The 23,619-nt window shown below is 52.7% G+C and overlaps 1 protein-coding gene across 1 annotated transcript; it reads right to left on the minus strand.

Moving 5' to 3' along the window:
* Positions 1-6: 6 nt before the first annotated feature.
* On the minus strand, positions 7-3,345 carry IRX3 (iroquois homeobox 3). Its single transcript, XM_059382033.1, has 4 exons — positions 2,323-3,345; positions 1,026-2,145; positions 776-842; positions 7-282 (listed from the first exon to the last, which is right to left on the minus strand). The coding sequence occupies exons 1-4, from the start codon at positions 2,587-2,589 to the stop codon at positions 228-230; spliced, it is 1,509 nt and encodes a 502-aa protein (XP_059238016.1). The 5' UTR covers positions 2,590-3,345; the 3' UTR covers positions 7-227.
* Between the last annotated feature and the right edge of the window lie 20,274 nt (positions 3,346-23,619).

Here is a 23,619-nt window from a genome sequence, read left to right on the forward strand (position 1 = left end):
AAAAAAAAAAAAAAAAACCCTCACAAACTCAGCTAATGTGGGGTACAGAAGCCACTTGGGGAGGACTCAGGGGGACTTGCTTTATTTCTTTTTTTTCTTTTTCTTTTTTTGTTTAGTTTTTTTTTTAAGGTATTCATACACGGACATGCTTACAAGTCATAACTATACAGAGCAATTTTTTTTTTTTACAATTATTACAACGATTTAAAATTTTTTAAAAATAAGTACTAAGACGAGGAGAGAGCCGAGAGGACCAGCGCGGCATCCAGGTGGTTCTGGGGCCTGGAAGAGAGAAGCAATGGTAGTAGTAAGAGTAGCGAGGCACCGGCGCTGCCTAGGATCAGGAGACCCAACCCGGGGGCTGAGGCCACAGGGAGGTCTGGGAGGTGTCTCAGTGTCAGCTGCGTTCCAGCGGCAGATGTTGGGCTTCCGGTTTAACTATCAGAAGGGCAGGAAGGCATCAGACCCGAGGTCTCGGCTGGAAGACCCCTGAAGGGGCGTCCCAGAGCCGCCGCCCGCTCCAGGGGCCTGCTGGCCCGGCCGGGCTCCGGCGCCCACGGCGCCATACCCTGGGCCGTGCCCGGGTGCCAGGACTGGGATGGCCAAGCCGGCTGGGGGCCGGGGGGGGGGGGGGCACGGAGGGCTGTGGGGTTCGTACACTTGTTAAAGCGCGTCCCGGCGGCGTTCCCCCGGGGCTGAAAGCCGAGTGGGCCTCAGCGTTCGTTCCTCCCCCACTTGCCTGTCCCACCATTGCCCCTACCGCGGGGTCTCTTACCGCCTGGGCACGGGCTGGAAAGCTGTCTTGAGTAACTTTTTCTCCACTTCCAAGGCACTACAGCGATCTAAGGGAAGCGGGGAAGAAAAAGGAAGGCCTTTAGAGCGCTCCATTCCAGCACTCAGGGCCGCTCGAGGCAGGCGCGGGGTGGTAAGCGTCCTGCGTCCCCGGGGTCCTGCCCATCTCCGTCTGCCCCCTGGCGACCCCCAGAACCCACCCCCTCCCTCCGCACCCAGCGCTCAGTAGTCACCTGTTCCGCCCTCGGGCTCTGCCGGTCGAGCGAAGGCGGCGGCGGCGGCGGCCGGGTGGCCCGCGGCTCCGGGAAGTCCCAGCAGGTGTGGAGGGGCCGAGCCGAGCAGGGAGAGCGGGTGCGGGCGGGGCCCCGGCGGCGGGCCTGGGAACGGCCGGTTGGTCCAAGCGGGGAACTTGCTCAGAGGCGCGGAGACGAGTCTGTGGGCCGCGGCGGCCGCGGCGGCTGGAGAGAGCTGCAGGGCTGGGGGCGCGACGGCGGCTCCAGGGGGAGAACCCCCGGAGCCCGGAGGCGAGGGGCGCGGGTTGTCCGGGCTTGTGGCCGTCTCGGCCAGGGACCAGATCTTGGGCTTCTGCAGGGCTGAGGCGGGCGCTGGCGCCGGAGCGCAGGGGTCCAGGCCCGCAGGCGGAGAAGGCGGAGAAGGCGGAACCGCGGCCACCGGCGGTGGCGCTGAGGCCAGACTCAACACCGGCAGTGGACGCTCCTCTAGGCCCTCCGAGCTGTCGTCCGAGTCGCTATTCTTGGAGTCTGAAATGGGTCTCAGGCCGAGGTCGCCGTCCCTGTGCGCTGCCCCAGCCAAGGCGAGCTCAGGCCCCGTGGCCGCGCCGTCTAAGTTCTCCAAATCGATCTCCTCGTCCTCGTCGTCGTCCGCCAGGCCCTCGCCCCCCGTGTCCTCCTCCTCCCCCACGAGCTCCTCCTCCTCCAGCTCCAGCTCGCGTTTGCTGTCTTCTTCGTCCTCTTCCTCGTCTTCCTCCTCGCGCTCGCTCCCGTAGGCGTTGCCCTCCTCATCGGTGCGGCTGCGGGGCGCCCAAGTCATCTTGTTCTCTTTCTTGAGGCGCCGGCGCGCGTTGGCGAACCAGGTGGACACCTGGGTGAGGGTCATCTTGGTGATGATGGCCAGCATGATCTTCTCGCCCTTGGTGGGGTAGGGGTTCTTGCGGTGCTCGTTGAGCCAGGCCTTGAGAGTGCTAGTGCTTTCCCGGGTGGCGTTCTTGGGACGGGACGGGTCCCCGAACTGGTACTGGCCATACGGGTAGAAGGCCGGGTGCGGGTGCGGAAACGCGGCGGCCGCGGCCGGATGCTGCACCCCCGGGCTGTCTTTCAGCTCGTACTGCGCGCCCTGTACGCACATGGAGAGGGAAGGGACACGCGCGGAGGGAGCGCGGGTGAGCCCTAGCCGTCGCCGCCTCCACCCTCCCGGCCTGGGCCGCGCTCATCTACTCCCGCGCGCTCACCTCTTCCCGCGCCCCAGCTCTCCAGCCCTCCCCCACCCCACCCCGGCTCCCAGGGTGCTTACCAGCTGCGGGAAGATGGGCAGCTCGGCGGCGTAGGGCAGAAAGGCACCGTAGCCTTGGGCGGCTGCGGCAGCCGCTGCCGCCGCGGCATAGGGCGCTCCGTACACAGAGGAGAGCACGTTGGACAGGGACCCCGAGGCGGCCAGCTCCGAGGCTCCGGCTCCTGGGCCGCCCCGGGCCCCAGCGTTGCCGCCGCCGCTGGCGGCCCCCGGGCGCTCGGGTGGGTAGAGCGGGCGGATATACTGGTATCCGAGCTGGGGGAAGGACATGATGGCCCGCGGGGCACGGACAGAGAGGGGGCCCGGCCCCCGGGGCCGCCCTGCTCAGCGCCGCCCGCGGGCTCCGGCGCGCATCGGGGGCTGGGCCGGGCTGGGGCCGCGCTGCCTCCCGCGCTGAGCTGCGCTCCGCGTTCGCCTATTGATCTGCTCCGCGGCGGCGGCGGCGGCGGCGGTGGCGGCGGCGAGCAGCCAGGTCAGGTCCGAACAGATTGGCGGAGATTCCCGGGGCTCCGGGCTCTGATTGACATTTCTACGGGCCCGCAAGCCCCTCCTCTCTGCGCCGCGCTCCCTCCTCTTGCCAGCCCGAGCAGCCTCTGCCCGCGCCTCGCTCCTCACTGCCCTCCTCTCCCCGAGCAGTGTCGCGCCTCGCTTCCTTCGCCCTCCTCTAGTTTTCACTCCCCCTCCTCGCCCTTCCTCTTCCCTCCCTCTCTGCGCTCCTCTTGCCCCTAGGATCGCTTCCGCTCCTTCGGGCTCTTTCACTCTCCTGGACTCTCGGAAACTCTCTCCCCTCTCCTGCTTTTCCGTTCTCTCTATTCCTTCTCTCTTCTCCCCTTTCTGCTCCGTTCACTCTTTCTTCTCCCCTCTTTTTATCTCTCTGCCTAGTCCCATAACTCCCCCACCACCCCTACCCCTACCCCTGGCCTCGGCGGCGCCCCGGGCTCAGGCGGCCTAAAGTTGGGGACACTTAAGGTGCCGTGCGGGGGGTGTGGATCCGTGGATCGGTGTCTGAGGCTGTGTCTGTGTGTCCGTCCCCGCCCTCACCTCCTCCCCTGCCCTTCCCCAAATCTCGGGTCTGACGTCTCGCCCTCTTATTCGACTTTTCCTCGCGTCTCCTTCCCGAGTCGCCAATCGCCGGGGCGCCTTCTAGGCGAGGCCGCCCACCCCGGAGGATACTGCGCGCTGGGCGGGGCGGGGCGGGGACGCGAGCCCAGGCGCTCGGAGTCCCTGCCCGCCCCCTCCGGCCTGCGCCGGGAGGGGCAGCGGGAGGCGCTGGGACACGGGTTAGTACTGGGTCAGCTCGCCCCTCCCCGCTGCCCGGCCCTCGGTACCTCTCTCCCCGCCCCAGGGCCGGGCCTGGGTCGGGACCGGATCTCGGTCCAGCGTAGGCGCTGGGGCTTTCCTCGGCCCGGGCCCCCTTTTCGGCTTGCACCTCTAGATGCCAGGCCACTCTCAGCGGAGTAGGGAAGAAGCTAGAGGAGTGGTACGAGGGACGAGGGGGTGCGTTCTAGTGGAGCCTTCAAAGGCCATCTCATTCCCCAGGGGAGCGAGCAGCCCCCTACCCAGAGCACCAAACCCTGAAATCAGCTACTTTAACGGCGCCTGTGTCCGGGTGCGAACCTCTTATTAGAAATGGCGGGCTCTGCCTCGGCAGGGGCTGCAGTGTGGACCCCCTGGAGACCCTACGCTGGGATGTGGAGCCTAGCGGCGTCCTAAGCGGGTAGGCGTGGGGGGAGGAGTAGAGAGCCAGGTGGAGGAAGCTCCAGGAACTTTGCGAGAGCGCTTCGAGAAGTTTGTATATTGGAATTTTTAGTCCGGAGACACCCTTCGTTTCCCTACCCCTTCCTCTGCTCCCTGGTCACCGTGCCAAACTGTTTTCTTTCTGTAGAGATCCTATCACCGTCTCGGGTGGGGATGGCAGGCAAGACTTTTGGTTATCTGTGGGATATTTCCTCAATCAAACCTGAAATCCCAGGATCCCAACGCCCACCCTCACGGATGAGGGCGTGCAGCCGACCGCGGGATTGAAATTCCCGGAGTCGCAGCGACTCCGGGCTAAAAGCTTTAGGCCGCGGCGGCGACCGACACACAGGCCAGGCCTGCAGCGGTAGCGCCCCAGGGACAGCACGGGGGCGGTAACTCGGTCATGGAGTGGCCAGCCCCGGCTGTGAGGCGGAAACTGGCCGCCGCGCGCTGATTGATAGAGGAATTGAATCCGAATTCCACCAGAGCGGAGGGATCGGAGAGCCTCGGCCCGCGTGTCTCTCCAGTCTAAGCAGCTCTGGGCAGGTCCAGTTCAGGAATGAACTGCCAGTTTTGACCCCACCCCTCACTCCCCGTCTCCATTCACCGGTCTTCGCACAGGGCAGCGGCTCTAGAGGAAAATTGCGGGGTGTGTGTGTGTGTGCGGGGTGGAGACAAGAGAAAGTTTGGGGGCCATCAGTTTGGTGTTTGATTGGGGAAACTGACGTGCGGCCTTTTCACATTCGGGCGAGGTCTTACCCGTATATCCCTTCCCCACCTGCTCTGCTTGATACCTGGCGTTGGCCATAGCTGGAGTCTCCCCAGAGGAGATGATATCAGGGGAAGCTGTGGCTTTGAAATGTTTCCACGGCGCCTGATTTCGTTTCCAGTTAAACCTCTCAGCCAAGTGGCTTCGGGAATCATGGGGTCCCCTTCTCACGGAAAATCCAGGGGTTACAAAATTGAGGGTACCATTATTTCCCAGAGTGCTTCCTAGGTGTCCGACCTCGAGCCTCGACGGCCCTGAACCCCAAGGTTTGCACCAAATGGTGGCACCGGAACGGAGAGAGCCAAGAGCCAGATCCCGAGGTGGGGAGACTGTGGGGTGCGCTGTAAATGCCCGGATGAAACGCTCACTTTTTAAGACTCAGCTCTTCCTGAAGGAAAAGACAAAACCATGAGCCGGGGAGATGCTTCCTCCGCATTAACCAGCTATCGACCTGGCTGCGTCGAGCTGCGGGAGGTGGGAGAGAGGCCAAGGAAGGGGCGAGGTGGTTCTCTGTGAACCAACCACGCAGGTCCGAGGGCTCCCATGACCCAAAAGGAGAACCCCCAAACCCATTCGCGTACCCAAGAACCTCGATTAATCAGGTCCCTCCCGGCGTCCCAGGTCCCGAGCAGAAGCGGCCTTTCCGCTACCCTAGCGTCCCGCAGAGATCAGCCCTGGCCCGGGAGGTCCGCGCTTTACTTCGGGACTCAGCGTCCTAGGCGGCCGAGCCCCGACGTGGCACTAGCTCCGCAACTCGACCGGGCCAGTAGAACCCGGCCCCGGACTGCACTCTCGAGTTCGAGGACAGCCGAACCATTTCCAGAGATTTCTAATCCAAGGGAGGACGTCAAAGTTTGACACTCACACAGGGAGGAGAAGCAGGTGCACGGGAAGTTGATTTGTATAAGTCATGCGCGCAAAAACGCGCCGCACACAAAAGCTTCTCCGTCTTTTCTCCTTCTTCCAACGTCCCCAGCGCACACACAACGCTTCGGAGGCTTGCTGTAGACGCTCTCTCTACGCGGCCCCGAGTGTGGCAGTGTACGGAGAGGGTGACCATAGCACACGTTTGGTGCACACAGCAGAGCTCGCTGGACTCGCACCTGGTGCCGCTCGGCCCGACGTCTGCCCAGAGCCGGCGGCCCGCCAGGTTCAGGGGCAGCGCCAAGCACTGCACGCGAGCCGCTAGCCACCCGGCCCCCTTTCTGCCCTCTCCTCGCCCAGGCTCACGGTGCGCTAGCGTCCCCGTCGGGGGGCGCCGCTGCAGCCCTAGGTCTCCCCGCCGAGGCCGGTCTTCTGTCCTTCCCTCCCAGAACCGAAGTCCCCGGGCTGCAGTGCGGCCGCCGATCCCTCCGCTTCCTGCAGACGCCGCGGCGCTCGCTCCCACCGCTCCCTCCCCCCCGCGCTCGGGTTACAGGTTAATGAAATGCTCGTTTTCCTCAGTCATTTGTTTTGTTTTCCTGCAAAGTTCTGATAAGTAGCTAACCAACGAAGCTTGTAATTACAATCTTACAGAAACCGGGCCGATCTGTATATAAATCTCACCATCCAATTACAAGATGTAATAATTTTGCACTCAAGCTGGTAATGAGGTCTAATACTCGTGCATGCGATAATCCCCTCTGGATGCTGGCTTGATCAGATGTTGGCTTTGTAATTAGACGGGCAGAAAATCATTATTTCATGTTCAAATAGAAAATGAGGTTGGTGGGAAGTTAATTTCTCTCCGCTCTGTGAAGCGTAGACAAGAATTTAATGATTTAATTACAGTTGTAAGCCCTTTCCATGAGACTTAAATTGAGCTGAGAATATTTTTTTCTTCTCTCTCTCCCTCTTCCGCATTCTCTCTCTCCGCTATTAGCAGCCCTGCGGACGCCGGAGTGCGTGGCCTGGCGTCCGCACGGGGAGGGATTTGCATCAGGCCAGAATTCGGACCCCGGGGATCCCAGGAGGCACGGGCCGGCGGCCTGCAGAGCCGCCCGGGAAAGGGGTTGCGGCTCCCCACCGGTCGCCAGGGCCTTGAGATCGGACCCTGGGTCCCGAGAAGCGTCGGGGAAACTTTGGGAGAAACTTTGCCAACTTTGCTCTCGGCGGGGGAGAGGCCGCCCGGCCGGCTGCCGCAGCTGCGGGCCGCGACGCGTGCAGTGGGCCGGGAGTCAGTCCCGGGCGCCCTGGAGCCGGCCCGGCGGCCCCAGGAGGGGCGCGAGGCCGGGCCACTGCCCCTGGCTCCCCGCTGCGCTCTCGCGCGTCCCCAGTCCGCCTGGCCCGCGCCCCCGGGGCTCCGAGGGGCCCACGCCGCGCCCAGGATGGCGGGGATCGAAAACCTGGCCCTCAGCGCAAGTGATCTGATTTTTCTTTACCTCTCCAAGATCATCCTTTTTCCACCTGACTTGAGCAGTTTCACTGCCTCCCTCTCCTTTGTTTTTCACCCCCGTCTGTCTGTCTCTCCCACTTTCTAGGTATTCGATTTCTAAGTCATTCATTTTCCTTCTCTTTCCTCCGCTCCCCTCGTTCGTTGTTTTATTTGTTCCTCTGGACCATTCTGCAGTGGCTCCTTCCCTCTGCCCTGGTTTTGCCTCTTTTTATCTCTCTCTACCTCGGCGACGGACCCTCTCCTTCACCCCCCAATTCTCCTGTCTTTCCTTCTCTCTTTCATCTCAGTCTATGTGCTTCTCCGGTTTCTTGGTCTGTCTCTCAGGTTCTCCTCTGCGTGTATTTTTTCTCTTCTCTTTCTCTCCAGGACGTGTCCCCTCGCCCCCCACCCCCACCCCTACCCCCATCCCTACCCCCATCCCTACCCCCACCCCCACCCCGTGGATCTGCCTTCCCCGCGGTGCCCCCTCCTCATCCATCTTGGGAGATGAATATGTCGCCTTATTGGATGCTGAGGCCAGAGCCGGGTGATGGGGCTCGGACAGCCTCGCGCAATTTCTTCATGCATATTGAGGAGATGGTAATGAGCACGTTTGCATTGTTGCATGGAAAAGGCTGCGTTTCCGGCCTCAATTCCGAGCCGGCAAGGGTGGCGAGGGCCCCAGAGAGCCCGCAATGGGCATCGGGCCTTGTGGCCGCAGCTGGACCTCAACGGGATGGCGGGTGCTCGGGCCCCGGGGAGGAAGTGACCTCTCGGAGCGCGCGGCTAGGCCGCCGCCTCCTTGGGCTTCTCCACAAAGGCCGGCCGCGCTCCCCTCATTAAAGCCTCGTTATGGGAACCCCCGCCTGGCTCACTACGGTTCCCTGGCGCCCCCAGCCCATGGGCCTCTGAGACCCCTCCCCTGATATTTCGAAGCCTGTGATGGAGCGCCACCAGGAAATTAGTGCCTGACAACGACGTCTAATGGCCATAAATTGTTTGCGAATTCTGAGTGACACGTCGCGGGATCAAATACAGCCGCATTGTGTAAGGCTCCGCTCACTCCTTCATCTGGGAGGGCGCAGCGGCCCTCGCTTAGGGCGGGGACAGGTTGCGCTCAGGCCCCTGGGTTGTCCGCAGGAGACTCAGCCTGGGTGCAGCCTCCCTGGGGCCAACCTGGAGGACCCAGTCATTCTAGAGGGGCATGTCACTCCCTGAGAAGGTCCCGGGAGCTCAAGAGACAAGACCCAGGCATGCCACTCAGAGAAGGGAAAGGTTATGAAAGCCTGCAGCTTCCAGGGGTCAAACTCTTGAAGAATTGAGCTCGGAGGGAAGCCACTGCTGGAAACCCAGAAGGGCAGAGATCCCCAGCTCCAGGCGCAGCGGGAGTTGGGAACCTCTGGGTGTTAGACATTTGCACTAATCCCCCATTCTCCTCCCAACTTCAAACCCGGGAAAGCTGAGAAAACATCAAGATCTGGTCTTGTCTGGAATTGGGTGGTGTCGGGTTTCCCAAACTTCAAACCCTCCACTACCACCTCTATTATTTGTTTAACATTTTTCCTTAGGTTGACTCATTTTAAATACTTACATACATGTTTTTGGAAAGAAAACCTGATACTGCTACTGTACATTGAGAATAGCTCTAACTCACCATAAAGGGAAATGGGAAAAGATAAAAAACAACTAAAACCAAGCAATCTAAAACATTTGAACCATGTTGCTAGCTTGGGAATGGCTTCTCGAGGACCTGCGTGTGTGTAATCATTAGCAGGGGTTGGAAGTATTAAACACTGCATCTTTTCCAGAAGAAATGAGAGATTTGAAAAGGCAATGCTTCTTATTATTCAACAATGTTAACTCTCTGTCTCCAAGATACCTGAGATCATAATGAGGACCCTAAAAGCTTCACTGGTTTAGGGTTTACTAACGTAGACACATACTCTTTGTTGAAAAGTATATTAAAAAAAAATTAGGATAAAAAAGTCGAGTTATTATTAGTTACCAAATAATTGTGTAAAGCATTATCACAAATAATGTGTGTTAAACAGTATCACATATAAGATCTATAAAGGAGAGACTATCCATGGTGGCCATGTATGGTTGTGCAGGCTGTTCACTGAACCAAAACACCCAGCTGAGGGGCTAAGAGGGTCCTGAAGTCCAGTCTTGCACTCAACAAGTTGGTGCCTTGGTTTAGGGCAGCACTAGAAGAAAAGTGCCTTTCTCCAATTTGCACAAAGCTGCGGTATGACATAGCCCTTATCTTAGTGTTGGGGAAACTGAGGCTCAGAGAGCTTGGCAAGACCAGACTGGACACGCATCTGATATATTTTTTTTTTTTAATTTTTTATTTTTTATAAACATATATTTTTTTTCCCAGGGGTACAGGTCTGTGAATCACCAGGTTTACACACTTCACAGCACTCACCAAATCACATACCCTCCCCAATGGCATCTGATATTTTTTGACTATGATCCCTCTGGGAGGAAAATCAGGTTCTTCTGGGGACTTAAGGGGGTGGTGCTGGGAGTTTGGATGGGAGATATTCAAAGAGTAGTCCCTGGAAAAGGGCAGGAAAGAAAAAGGGCAGCCAGGCTATTGGGCTTTCCCTTGACCTTAATCCTTATACTTCATGCAAATATTTGGAGGGGACCTGGATCAAGGATGCATTATCTCTGCTTGGCAAAGGGGAGAAGGTGTTCTGGTTTGCCTAGGTATTTGAACCTGTTCCTTCCCTCTTTTGGTCAAGTTTTCTGTGTATGAGTCTATAGACCAGAGTTCCATCTTGCTCAGGTCCACATTGTTTGGAAATTGAGAATCAAGGGTGACCTCTGGCCAAAAGCATTTTTTTGGGGGGAGGGGAGGGAGCGGTGAGGTTGGCCTCCACTGAGTTTTTCAAAACTTGAATTGCTTGCCAACACTTGCTAATTAGGGGATTTTATTAAAAATATCTAGATCTCTGTTTGAAAAACTGGAGGGCTGAGAAACACAAGCTTCTCCTTTGTGAGCACAGTCACTAAGAGTTCATGACTGCTGCCCATCCGTCTACTTGGACACGCTCCGGTGTGCTCCCATCCCCACCTAGCCCACTCCTGGCAATGACCTCTAGGCTGTGGGTTGCTGGGATGGTCTTCATCCTCAGTTGTGAGAACTGGACACTCTTTGGCAGGCAGACACTTCTCCAAAGAGAAAAAAAGCGACATGAGACCTGACCTGGGCAGGAGTCTCAAGGGTTCCTTTTCCCCTTTGCTCTCTCCCACTCTCCTGGTTAGCGGGGGCAGCTGATTTTCCACAGTGCGGGGAGGTTGAGGGCAGGTTTCTAGGAGATATGGCAATGAATAGCTCTGAGAGGTTGTCTAAGAGCAGGAGCCGGGTCTGTTCTAAGTCTTCTGGGAAGAGAACAGAAAGGCTTGTCCCCAAACAACCATTTGCAGGAGACCTCCTTTGCAACAGCCCTTTCTAGATTCCCATGCACTGTCTTAAAAATATCAAATCAGGGGCACCTGGGTGGCTCGGGCAATTAAGCACCTGGCCTTGATTTTAGCTCAGGTCCTGATCTCAGGGATGGTGAGATCCAGTCCTGCATGGGGCTCCATGCTGGGCACAGAGTCTCCTTGAAGATTCTCTCCCTCTCCCTGTGCCCCTCCCCTCTCACAAAAAATCAAACCAGAAAGTCTGTTTCTTCTCTCCTTTTTTCCGTCTCCATTTCTCTTTGCAGCAAATATTTATTGTTTCCTGTGGTCTAGAAACAATGCTAAGTGCACGCAACAGATTGATGAGCTAGCTGTTCGCATGAAGCTTATATTTTAGTGGGCATTGACGGCTACACAGGAAAGCAAGCAGGAAGAATCAGGAGAGCATCAAGTATTATAAAGCAACACAATAATACAAGCTGTACCCGGTCGTCTAGTGTCTTCTCCAAATTCATGTTGTTCCCAGAACCTCAGAATGTGACTTTATTTGGAAATAAGACCATTGCAAATATAATTCGTTAAAGTGCAACTGTATGCTGGATTTTTATCTCCTAGAGGAGTGGAGTGGAGTGGGTTCTTAGTCCAGTAAGACTAGTGATCTTATAAGAAGAGGAGAAAAGACACAGAGAAAGAGACAGAGAGAGAAGCCACGTGAAGACCAAGTTAAAGATTGGAGCCACGCATCTATAGGCCAGGGGATGCCGAAGATTGCAGATAGTCACCGAATGCTAGAAAGAGGCAAGAAAGAATTATCCTTGAGAGCCTTCAGTGAGAGTATGCATAGCCCAGTCACATTTCAGACATCCAGGCTTCAGAACCACGGGGGAAGAAATTTCTGTTGTTTAAAGCCATCTCGCCTGTTAAACAGGGAAATGAACATAGACAGTGATGTGATAGGGATAGGAGAGCTTATCCTATAGACAGCACAATCGCAGATCTTTGAGGAGGTAGTGTTTTAGCTGAGATGAAAATATTTGAGAAAAATCGAGGTGGGGGGAGTGTATTTTCAAGATGCTTTGTCCAATACAGTAGCCACTAGCCACATGTGACTAAAGAACACTTGAAATGCAGCTGGTCCAATCTCAGATATACAGAAAGTGTAAAACGTCCACCAGGTTTCAAAGATTTAGTATGAAAAGAAAGGATGTAAAATGTCTCCTTCACTTTTCAGCATTGATGGCATGTTGAAGTGAGATTTTTGATATATTGTTAAGTAAAGATGGGATTAGAATTAGTTTCACCTGCTTATCTTTTCTAAAAGTGGGAACTAGAAAATTTAAGATTGCCTGTGTGGCTCATATTATATTTCCATTGCATGGTGTTCTCAATAGAAGGAACAGCATGTGCAAAGGCCCTGTGGCAAGGAAAGAGCTCCCTGTCTGTGTTCAGTTGTTTCATACTCAGTCTGCAGGCTAACATTTATTTGATAATGTTGCAGAACCCAAGACTCTGATCTGGGAAGCCCTGCCAAACTTACAGCAAGTGAATATGGGAGTCTCTGCCCCTTTCTCTCCTCAGTGGAGGGAGAGACCATAAAATTCAGCCCTTCAGCTTGATGCCTCCTTTCTACTTTCCAACCCCATGTACTCCCTTAGGCCCAAAGTCTTCCCATCATTTCTGCTTGGCATGTCCAGCTCATCATCTCTGTGTGCTTGTTAGCATGAAGAACTTGGAGCAAGGCCAGCTCCATAAGCCTTCTTATCAGCTGGTGGTGTCCTGGTATACAGCAGGGACCTCCATTCCCTGAACCCACAGCTTGCAAAGTGGACTTCGAGGAACCCATCAGTTCACTTACGAAGCTCGAATTTTTTTCTCCTAAGACAGAAGTTGCACAATGATGACCTGGGCAGAAAGCCTACATGCTTTGATCCTCTTGCATTTTTTTCAAATTCCTTTTAGCCTTGGTTGTTGCATCAGTCAGGTTAGGCAGGGCTCTGCTGCAGTAGCCAACAAACAATCCCCAAACTTTACTGGTGGATAACCATCCAGGCTCCTTGCTCTTGGCTATGGCCCTGACTGTGATGTCTTCAGTCTTAACTCCAGGACCAGGGTGACAGAGCAGTTCCCATCTGGGGTGTTGCCGCACGCCATATTGGAGATAGGAGAGTGCAGGGAATCACATACTGGTTCTGGAAGCAAATGCTTGGAACAGAGCGGTGCTACTTCTGCTCACATTTCATTGGCCGGAGCAATCACGTGGCCAAGCTTGACTTCAACCCCAAGAGGCTGCACACACCCACTGTAGGGCAGAACACTTTATGGTACAGGGTCTTATGCCCACTTCAGACATGTTCAGCCATACCCTATAGTGGCCACTGCTTGGACAAGCATGAGCAGGTTCACATGGCAGCCTCCACAACGTACCTCTTGCTTCTCTGATGTATTGGCCTGGGATGCTAGCAGCAACTGGCGGGCACCCACACATGTGCCCCCAGGAGCACAGAGGAATGAATACCTATGGGGCCTCTCTTGACCAAGGGGGAGGGAGTGGGCTGCTAAATGTTTCCTCTTCCGTTCTGGAGGAGGCAGCTCTAAGAGGCACAGCGTAGGTGCCTCAGAAGGTTCTAGAAGCATCTAGCTCTGGTAGCAACGGTCAACCCCAGAGGACGTCTTTGGGTGGCTTTCCTTCTTCCTCCTTCACTCCCTGTTCTTGCTTTCTGGACTCACTTGCCCTATAAACTCACTGCATGGATGGTTTTGCCTTAGGACCTGACACCGGGAGAAACCTAGCTGAGATGGAGAATAGACAAAGGGAGACACCGTCTCTCACCATTGCTCATATTTAACAAGCTAGTAGATGCACCATAAAATCCCAATGCCACGACTTTCTCAAAAAATCACCTGTGACAGCACAGGGCCCAATTTCCAGCAGATCCTAATAGGTTGGGCTTGAATGGGGTAGTAGGTCCCTTGAGATGGGACCCAGGTTCTCTGTTGGGCACATTTGCTCTCCAAATGGGGGAGTCTTCATGTTTTCATGAGGTCTGTCTGGCTCCAGCAGCCATTTGGGTTTTTGAGCTCTATTATAGGGACTGTTAGTTGAGTTAGATTTATGAGTTCTTGGAAATCTTTTTTATTATACAGTGATCTTTCTCAATTATTATTATTGTCGTTGTTGTTATTTTTGCTTTTTCTTTTCTTGTTACTTTTCTCTTTCTCTTTTATTATAACAGGGTCAGTTCTAAGAAAAATATACACTGGCAGTGCTGGGAAGAGTGGGGGCCTGTGTGTGTCTTGTCTCCACTGTATTCCCAGTGCTTGCCCCGAGCACAGTGTACAGCAGGTGTAGACAGGCAAAGCACATTTACTGTATGAATGACAACTTGAATGATTGTAGCCTCCAGCCTCCAACTTGACCCCCAGCGATCCCCAGCTCCTGTCCCCATGGAGACACCTTCCTCTGAGTGTGGGCTACACTTACTGGTTTACTTTTACCAAATAAAATACAGCATAAATGATGAGATGCCACTTCTGAGATTACAGCAGGTTATAAAAGGACTGTGGCTTCTGTCTCGGGCACTTTGTGACTCTCTCTCACACAGAAATAGCTCCCACGTTGTGGGAGGCCCATATGGCAAGGAACTGAGGTCTAACAGCAGCCTTGTGGGTGAACATGGAAGCAGATTTTCTGGTCCTGGCTGATCACTCATCTGCAACCTCACGAGAACCGCTGGGCCACCAGCATGAGCTAAGCTGCACCTGGATTCCTGACTCACAACAACTGAAATAATAAATGTTTGTTGTTTGAAGCTGGGAGTGGGCAGACCAGAGCCTGTGGGCCAGCCATCTGTTTTTGTAAATAAAGTTTTATTGGAACAGAGAAATGACCATTAGTGTACATATTGTCTCTGGCTACTTTCCTGCTCCATCAGCAGGAGCTGTTCACTAGTGGCAATGGAGGTCATATGGCCCACGAGTCTAAGGTATCTACTCTCTGGCCCTTTAAGGAAAAGTTTGCTGATCCCTGTTTTAAACTGCTGTGTTTTAGGATAATTGTTACTTAGACATAGGAGACATAGGTAACTACTACAAAGCCTTGCAGATCGAGAGCAGTGGGTTCTAAACAGGTTTGGATGTCTTGGGGGTAGGGCTTCTGATTTCAGTGTAGCTCATTTTATGAGGTATTAACTGAGCATCTACTGTGTGCCAGGCCCAGTGTCAATCATACTCCAGAATGCTATTTTCAGTCCTTTGTCTACTGTCCCTTCAGACACTCCCTCTGTCTCTGGCACCCTGTAGTTGTGCCAAATGTTTGTGGATTTAAATTGGCTTTTAGAGATTAGACTTAGCAGTGCACTCTCTGGACCACCATGGAAGGCTGTTGTCATGGGGGAAGTGAGCAGAAAGCAGGCAGGTATCCAGCTGGTCGGTATATGCATGGTTTGTTGGTGGTCAAAATATGGCAACATTTCTATTGCCTTACTCTTAAGTTCCTAGAACTCTCCTGCTGCCCCAGCTCTCCAGTCTTCTCCCTGGTCCAATGACCCAGTGATGGAAGAGCTTAAGGCATGGCACAGCAAGGACCACCCCAGCTCCTGGGGGCCACTCTGATTGGTCAGTTCCCATGTTACTCTAGGACAAACCCCGGACCTATTCCTACCAGCCTTTCCTCCACCTTGGTCTTGGAGCATGGAAGAGGAAAGCAAATTATTGCTCCTCTCCAGGGCCAGACCTCAGGCCTGGGCTGGAAGAGATGACCAGCAGTGCTGTCCATGATGAAATCTGCAGGCATACATTGAATGTCTGCCCCTTTCCAGGATGGACCAGGGAGGGGAGGCCAAGGGGAGTAAGACGTGGGTCTTTGCTTTCAGAGGACAATCAAATTCTAACAATCAAATTCTAACTTGGCAGGAGGGCCTAAAGCAGGAACCTCTGGGTGGAATTCTGGCCCCACGTCTGACTTGGGGCTAGTGACTCGGTTCTCTGTGCCTCTCTTCTTCCTCCATGGGAAGACTTCCGACCTCATGGCATTTTCATGGGGATAAGCTAACACGTGGGAAGTGCTGAGAACGATGCCTCGTACCTAGTGAGCACTCAGCAAATGTTTAAAAAAGAAATGATTAAATCCCCAGGGCCAAAGGAATAAGCTCAGAGGGCATCATGACAATGGCAAGACGGATGGACATCCAGTAACTGTTTTTTGCACACAGACTGGGCTCCTGTGTGGATAGCACTGGTCTCACAGGCACGTGACCTCTGTGTGGTGCCCTGTGCTTAGAGGTACTCTAAGCTCTGCTGTTGAAATCTTGAAATTTTTAAAAAAGATTTTGTTTATTTACGTGAGAGAAAGAATGAGGGAGAGAGAGAGCAAGTTGGATCAGGGTGAGAGGAACAACCAGACTCCATGCTCAGCATGGTGCCTGACTTGGGGCTCGATCTCATGACCTTGAGATCACAACCTGAACCCAAACCAAGAGTTGGATGCCTAATCGACTGAGCCACCGTGGACACCCCTGCAGTCTTGACGTTCTTAAGTAACTTTCGAACAGGCACTGAGCCCTGAACATGGTATAATCTCTCTTGCACACAGAGGAGGACAAGGCACAGGTCCGTTCCTCAGGTGCCTTGAAGGTGTGCAAGAGAGGTGGATGGGTCCACCATCATTACATTTCAGAGTTGCATGTATTCTGGGGGAGCTTGGAGCCCATGCATGTGCTCTCGCGCATCATGGTTGGTTGAAGCAGCCAAGAAGACCTACTTGAAACTGTACAGAAAAGGCTAAGCCTTCCCTCTGCCACCATGGGAACCCGGAGAAGAGAACCAGCTGGGAAAACAGGTTCCATGATGCATCTGTTAAGGGAATGCTGCTTGGATTTATCTTCGGCGAGAGGAAGAAGGTCTGGAATTCTGAAATATTTTTGAAACCTTTGGAAAATCCCACTTTAATCACTGATGACAGTTTGACATTTTTCCAGCTGTTTTGAAGCAGGAGACAAGTCAGGTTGCTCGGCAGGGCACAGGCTGGCATGCTGGGAAATGTGTGGGCTCTCAGCTTCCTCCTTCTCTCCAGCTCCTCACAGCTTTGAGGAAGAAGGAAGGAGAAAAAAAAAATCAACCCAGGCTCGTGAGGCGTTCCTACCATCCTGTGCCATCTGCATTTGGGGGTTTACTCCTGAACGTGAACTCTTAATTGGGTAACTATTCCTTTCTTCTTCCCAGATCCACGGACTCACCTGCCTCTGACCCACACACAATTCTGAGAGTTTCTGCGTCCTTGTCCTCAGTAAGCTGGCTGGGAGGATTGTTTATTGGCTCCTTGGGCACCAGTGGCAACCCATTGTTTCCACCTTAAATGGGTCTTCCACGTGTGGTCGAGACAGAAGCGTGGAGTATAATCCAGGTTCCGGGGTCCCCTGGCTTGCTGGGACAAAGTATGGGCTCACATCGTAGCTCTACCTCTTCCTCTCTAGGGAATCTTGGGAAAGGGACTTGGGCCACTCTGTGCCTCAGTTTACCCATCTGTAAAATGCTCTGAGGACAAATGAACGACTTCATCCATGCAAAGTGCTCAGAAAGCATAAGGAAGCACTTAAGTGCATAATTATGCATGCAACATATTTTTAAAGCTATCTTTCCCCTGTATTATGATGTGTGGATACTCTATGACCCCTGCCATCATACTCCCAACCGTAAACGGTAATGCACATGGAACACTGCCTATGGCCTTTACAAATCCGACCCCATTTAAACCTCAAAACAATATGATGAGCTCGGGACCGCTGTTTCTCCCATTTTACAGAGGAAGAGAAGTGAGGCATAGAGAGGTCAAATAACTTGCCTGAGATAGCACAGGTGGTAAACACACAATCATGATTCACACTCAAGCCTCCAGCCCCAGAGTGAGCCCCAACTCTTAACCACTGTGAACAGCTAATATATAAAACTCCTGCTTTGTTGGCCATTTAGGGATTTCTCTTTCTCTTTCTTTCTTTCCTTTTTTTTTTTTTTTTTTTAAAGATTTATTTATTTGCAAGAGAGAGTGCACATGCATGTGAGTGGGGGACAGTCAGAGTCAAGCACACTCCCGCTGAGCATGGAACCCAGCTCCGGGGCTTGATCTCGCGACCCTGAGCTCATGACCCGAGTGGAAATGAGAGTCGGATGCTCAACCAAATGAGTCCCCTAGGGGCACCCCAGAGTTTCCCCCTGTTTCAATAAAAACTTTTCTTATCTAAGAGTAATCTACATCCATGAAATGCAAGTAACCTAAGTGTGGAGTGCATTGACTTTCACAAAGTGAAAACACCCAGGTAACCAGCACCCAGACCCAGAAACAGAAGGTGACCGCCCCTCATGAACCCCTGGGTCTCCTAGTCACCCCAACACCTCCAAGGGTGCCCCCTAGCCAGACTCCCAACTGCAGAGATTAGTTTCGCCTAGTTTTATGTTTGATGCAAACAGAATCATGCAGGGTGTACCCTGTTTCTGGAATCTTTGGCTCAATGTTACATTGTGTCTTGGGGTTAAAGAAGGTTTGTTCTCATTATGGAATGGTGTTTCACTTACAGTTTATCTGCTTTACTGCTGATGGGAATTTGGGTCATTTTCATGAACAGCACTGCTAGGAACATTCTGGTACATGCCTTTTGATGGACATATAGCTTCATTTTTGCTGGGTGCATCCCTATGGGTGGGACATGGGATGTGCATATGTTTGGCTTTGGTAGATATTGCTGGTTGGCCGAATCGTTTTCAGGACACTGTGCAGTGGCATTGGGGAATGCAGCTGGGGGTTGGGCATTCCGTAAGCGATTTCCCTTTCTGACCATCGACTGGAAATAAAACATGACATTTGGACCTAGTGGCAGGAGGAGTCACCAAGGCCTGCCAGGGGCTTATTTATGGGGTTTTGTTAAACATCCCACCTTTCTTTAATTTCTGCAGGATATCCTCTTCCTGTAAAGTGGGCCGAAAGGGCAAACCATGTAAGTTTCACGATGTCACTGGGAGGGGAAAGGCAAAGAAGTCGGTGAATGGCCGTGGGACAGACGCCGAGGCTATATCCAGGGAGGGCATGAGCTTGGCACTGAGCCCCTTTGGCCTTTTGAATGCACCACATGCGATCCGGCAGGCTCACCCACTCTTCACCACGCACTGATTGTGTGCCCCCGTGTGACCCGCCACGTGCTGGGTACCAGGATCGCGGTGGCGTACAAAGGTGGCTGGATTTCTGCCCTGTTGAGCTTATGTTCTCCTGGAGGATTAAGACAGAAACATGGACTCATGTAAACAACTTTAAACAAGTCATTTCAGAGCCTGATTAAAAAAAAAAAAATGAAGAGAATAAAACAGGACAGAGGATGCCTGGGTGGCTCAGTCATTAAGCATCTGCCTTTAGCTCAGGTCATGATCTCAGGGTCCTGAGATCGAGTCCCGCCTCAGGCTCCCTGCTCAGTGGGGCATCTGTTTCTCCTTCTTGCTCTGCCCCTCCCCCTGCTTGAGAGCACTCACAATCTCTCTCTTTCTCTCAATAAAGTTTTAATAATTTTCCAACATGGGGCCCACATTTTCATTGTGCTCTGGGCTCTGTGAATCACGTGATTGGTCCTGTGTGGTTGTTAAGGTCCCTGTTGTGTAAAACACCCTGCACTGCTAAACCTCGAGGATGTCCTCCGTTTCTGCTCGCTTCTTCCCCTTCACCCTTCCTGCTCCACATCTGAGAAGCTTGGAACCTGGCCCTGAAGCTTCGGTAGAGCAATCAGGATCCAAATGGAGCATTTGCTTTTCATATGGGCTTTTCATGGCTTAGCGATCCTGCAGTTCCCTGGAGGTGCTGGTGATTAATGATCACGGGGCTTTCCCCATTATGCAAGGAGGTAGGAAGAAAGGAAGAGCCCTTTGGAAAGAAAGGGTGTCCAAGCAAGCGCTGGGCCCTTGGACTTCAAGGTCCCTGGGAGGGAAGTTTAACCCATGGGCAGAGGGCCTGCTGGGGTAGCTTTGGGAAGTTGAATGGGCTGGTGACCTGGGTCAGGTAGTCGGGGTATGACCCTCGGTCATTTGTGTTTTGTTTCGATGATCCAGCCACGGCACTGAGTCCGGCTGCGGCCCAGTGAGCCACTGTTAAAGCCTTTGAGACTCAGGCAAAATCCCAACTGGGCTAGTTCACCAGAATGTTCCCAGCATCCCAGAAAATCCACTGTCCTGGTCACACCAGTAGGGCCCAGGACAATGGTGGACAGGGCCCCTCGGCGTCTGGGAGGAACCCCACTTCTGTTATTACGAGCTCCTCAATCATTTCAGAGTTAAGAAACATCAAAATAAGCTTCCAAAAGACTGTGGTTCTTTTCAACATTGGCCACCAACGAATGAATGCGTTTCACACACACACGGAATCTCCGGCAATGTAATTCTGTTAGCCGGGATTTTTATATTCCCGTTCATATTTATATTTAGGATTATAATTAGCTAACCGATGAGAGACAAGAGTGTGAGAACAAATCATCCGGGTTTCTCATCCCTTCACGGGGTGATTCTGAGGCCTCCTGCTCCCTCATCAGTTCCACTCAGTTCCTCTGAGGGCCTCACAGGACGGAGTGTGTGTTCGCGTGCGCACATATGTTCTGTCCCCTCAAGTTCCTTGTGGATGAGTTTGTGGATGTAAATTGCTGGAGGAAGGTGAGGATCACTCCAGGAGGGGGGCTGCTCCTGGGAGAAGCATGCTTCTCTGGCAATATTCAGAGCCCACCAGCCATCGGAGTGCTTCTGTGGAAGGATGTGCTCCTGACGCCTTCAAAGCCATTTGCTCATGATGTGAAAGGGTAAGAACACCACTGCAGTGAGCTGCTCAGACAGTAACCTGCCTCCGTATTTCCAGTGTTTCCTCCCTATGGTTGCTTTCTGCCTCCCAAGGGGGCTCAAGCAGGTAGAAGCTGAATGTGCTGGACTGTCGGGCATTGGAGTTTCTTTCTTGGCATAAGGATGAGGGAGGCCATCTCATAGCTCTCTGATGACTGGCCCCCCCAAGTGGGTGTTTGTTACCTCGGGCAGAGGGCATATGTCTAATTGTTGTCCGGTTAAACAGCCCTTCCAGACTAGCGGCACCTGATCCATCCGGGCCAGAGAAGGCACGCGGCCCCCAGTGGCCGGAGGATGGGGGGAGTGGAGAGATTCAGAACAAGGGTTTTGGGGCTGGACAGACCTAGATCCTTGCTCTGTCCCTTCCTACCTGGGCGACATGCGAGAAGTCACTTAGCCTCCCTGTGCCTCAGTTTCCTCGTCTGTAAAATAGGACGGTTGCCTTTCCTACCCCCTCCCCCCACCATGGTAGCTAATGATGGGTATAATCCCTAGGCAGAGGGATTGAATGATGTCAATTTTCTTTGACCTTTTCTCATTTTCCAATTTTTCTTTTTTTTTTTTTTTTTTTTACAATGAATATGTAAACCTTTTGAATGGAGAGAAAGCCAATACGTGCTTAGAAAATGAAAAGGTTGTTTCTGAAAGATTGAAGGATGCTGGGTAGAGGAAAGAGAGGAATAGAGGGATTGGAATTTAGAGGCTACCAGGAGTCATTCTGGGGGTGCTGGGCAAGGGTTGGGGAGAAACACCAGTCTTCTTTGGGAGCAACTCGGGAGCTCCAAGGTCTTGCGTGAGCCATGGTGCCAGGGTTGGTGTTAGGAAGTTCCATCTGGAGCACCTGAATGAGGGAGAAGGGGCTGATGCTACATTTGCTGCTAGGATTGGAGCAGGACAGCAGAAGCAGCGTGGGAACATGGAGAGTGGGATTGTAAGGAGTCTGAGAGGACCCAGCCACCGGAATGGAGGAGAGGCCAGGTCAGACACCCACACCAAAGGAGGGCTTGGACTCCCTTGGATATTCCCTTCATCGTTAAAGGAGAAACAGAAGCTGTATTAATCTCGGCCCCCAGGAATCTCTCACCAGCCCTATTCCCTGATGTAAGCCATTGCCTCTGATGGGCTTGGTCTGTAAAGAGAGAGCTCTGAGTGGAGGGACACCTCTGTCTCAGTTTTGCCCTAAACCCAGTGCCTGGCACCGACCGAGTATCCAAAAAATATTGTTATTCACCTGATTTAACCCAAATATAAGCCGAGGCCCTAGATGGCCCAGTCTTCCCTGCTGTATTTTAGAGGAACAGAGTCTGAAAACAACCAAACAAACCATAACATCTAATTTTAAAAAGGTCTTCATCTGTATTTACCTGTACTTGTGACTCTTAAAATTCTTCCGTGCGGATTCACTTTGTCACCCAGCGCAATGCTTCCTAAAATTCCCTTTTCTCTGCTCTCGACCTCACGGATCCTGCAGCTGCCTCGAAGGTGCTCATTCTCCAAAAGCTTCCCCCAAATCTGTTCCACATCTCCAGCCTACACGGCATTTCCTCTTCCCCCAATCCACATGTCACACTTTATTGCCTCTTGCCAGATGTCCCTGGAATTTCTGCTCGGGCCAGAGAACATGCCGGAAGGGTAGGAGAACACATGAGCTCTTGGTTCCAAGTTCTTCCTCAGTCTTCATAGGGGGATTCATGCAGACATCAGTGAGTGAATGAACAGACAAGGGAAGACTTGGTGAGCACAAGGATCTGGGCTTGGATCCTCGCTCCTCTTCTGGTTCACCGTGTGACTTTGTACACATTATGAAACCATTCCGACGTTCACTTTCTTGATGAGCAAAACAAGGGAATAATATCCTCACCCCAGAAAGCGTTTAGGATCAAATGAGTTAGTTCATTACGATGCTATCTCTGTGCCCAACACGGAGTTCGCACAGAAGAATGTTGGCTAAATCGTCGCCATCTCCATCTTGAGATTTTTTTTTCCATCAACACCCAAAAAAGTGTTGTCCCTCTTCCGCTCCAGGAGAGAGGACTCAGTTTCCCTTAAAAACTTCCTCCTTCCCCTCCTTTTCTCCTCCTTCTTTTTGTTATCATTATCATTATTGGGCTCAGGAACCAGACTATCTGGTTGCGATCTTGGTTCTACCACTTATTTGAAACCAGAGAAACTGTTTAACTTCTCTGCACCTTCTTGCTCTATGAACAAAGTTTAATAATGAAACCTACCTTACAGAACTGCTATGAGAATTATAGCTAATCCTATATACAGAAGAGCTCAGAGGACTATTTTCTTGACAAATGTTACTTTGTCATGGGTAGAGGGTAAATGTCGAATCAGGATTCGGAGTCCATTCTGACAGCGAACGCCAGGTTCATGACAACTGTCCTGCCTCCTTCCTTCAGGCCTGCCTTGGGGCCAGTTGTGGTCAAAAGAATGTTCCCTCCCTCTATGCCCCAAGATACTGGAAGCAGAGTCTCGAAGAGATATTCGTGCTCTCATATCCAAAACACATTATTCACGATAGCTCAAGGTGAGAGGAATGCCCCTGTCCATAGACAAATCAGTGGAGAAGCTAGATGTGGGATATGCCTACAATGGCATCTTATTCAACCTTAGGAAGATGGACAGCTGCGCAACATGAGTGAACCTTCAGGACATTGTGCTGAGTGAAATGAGCCCATCCCAAAGAGACAACTAGTGTATGACTCCACTTAGAGGAGGTCAAATTCCTAGGGACAGAAAGTAGAATAGAGGTTGCTGGAATGGGAGCAGGAGGAGTAGGGACTTAGTGTTTCATGGGGACAGAGTTTTGGGAAGCCTGGGTGGCTTTATCGGTTAGGCTGAGCTTCCAGCTCCTGATTTGGGCTCAGGTCATGATCTCAGGGTCATGAGTTCAAGCCCTGACTTGGACTCTACGCTGGGCATGAAGCCTGCTTAATATTCTCTCTCCTGCTTGTGCTGACTCTCCCACACTCTGCCTCAAAAAAGAAAAAAAAGGGGGGGGGGACAGTTTCATTTTTCCAAGATGAAAAGAGTTCTAGTGATGGATGGTGGTGACAGTTGTGAAAGGCCGAAAGCTGCTGAGCCGTACGGTTAATGGTTATGACGGTAATGTTTACGGTGTGTGTATTTTACCACAATAAAAAAAAAAAAAAAAGAAAAG

The sequence above is a fragment of the Mustela nigripes genome, chromosome 17 (genome assembly GCF_022355385.1).
Source record: "Mustela nigripes isolate SB6536 chromosome 17, MUSNIG.SB6536, whole genome shotgun sequence".
NCBI classification, from domain to species: domain Eukaryota; kingdom Metazoa; phylum Chordata; class Mammalia; order Carnivora; family Mustelidae; genus Mustela; species Mustela nigripes.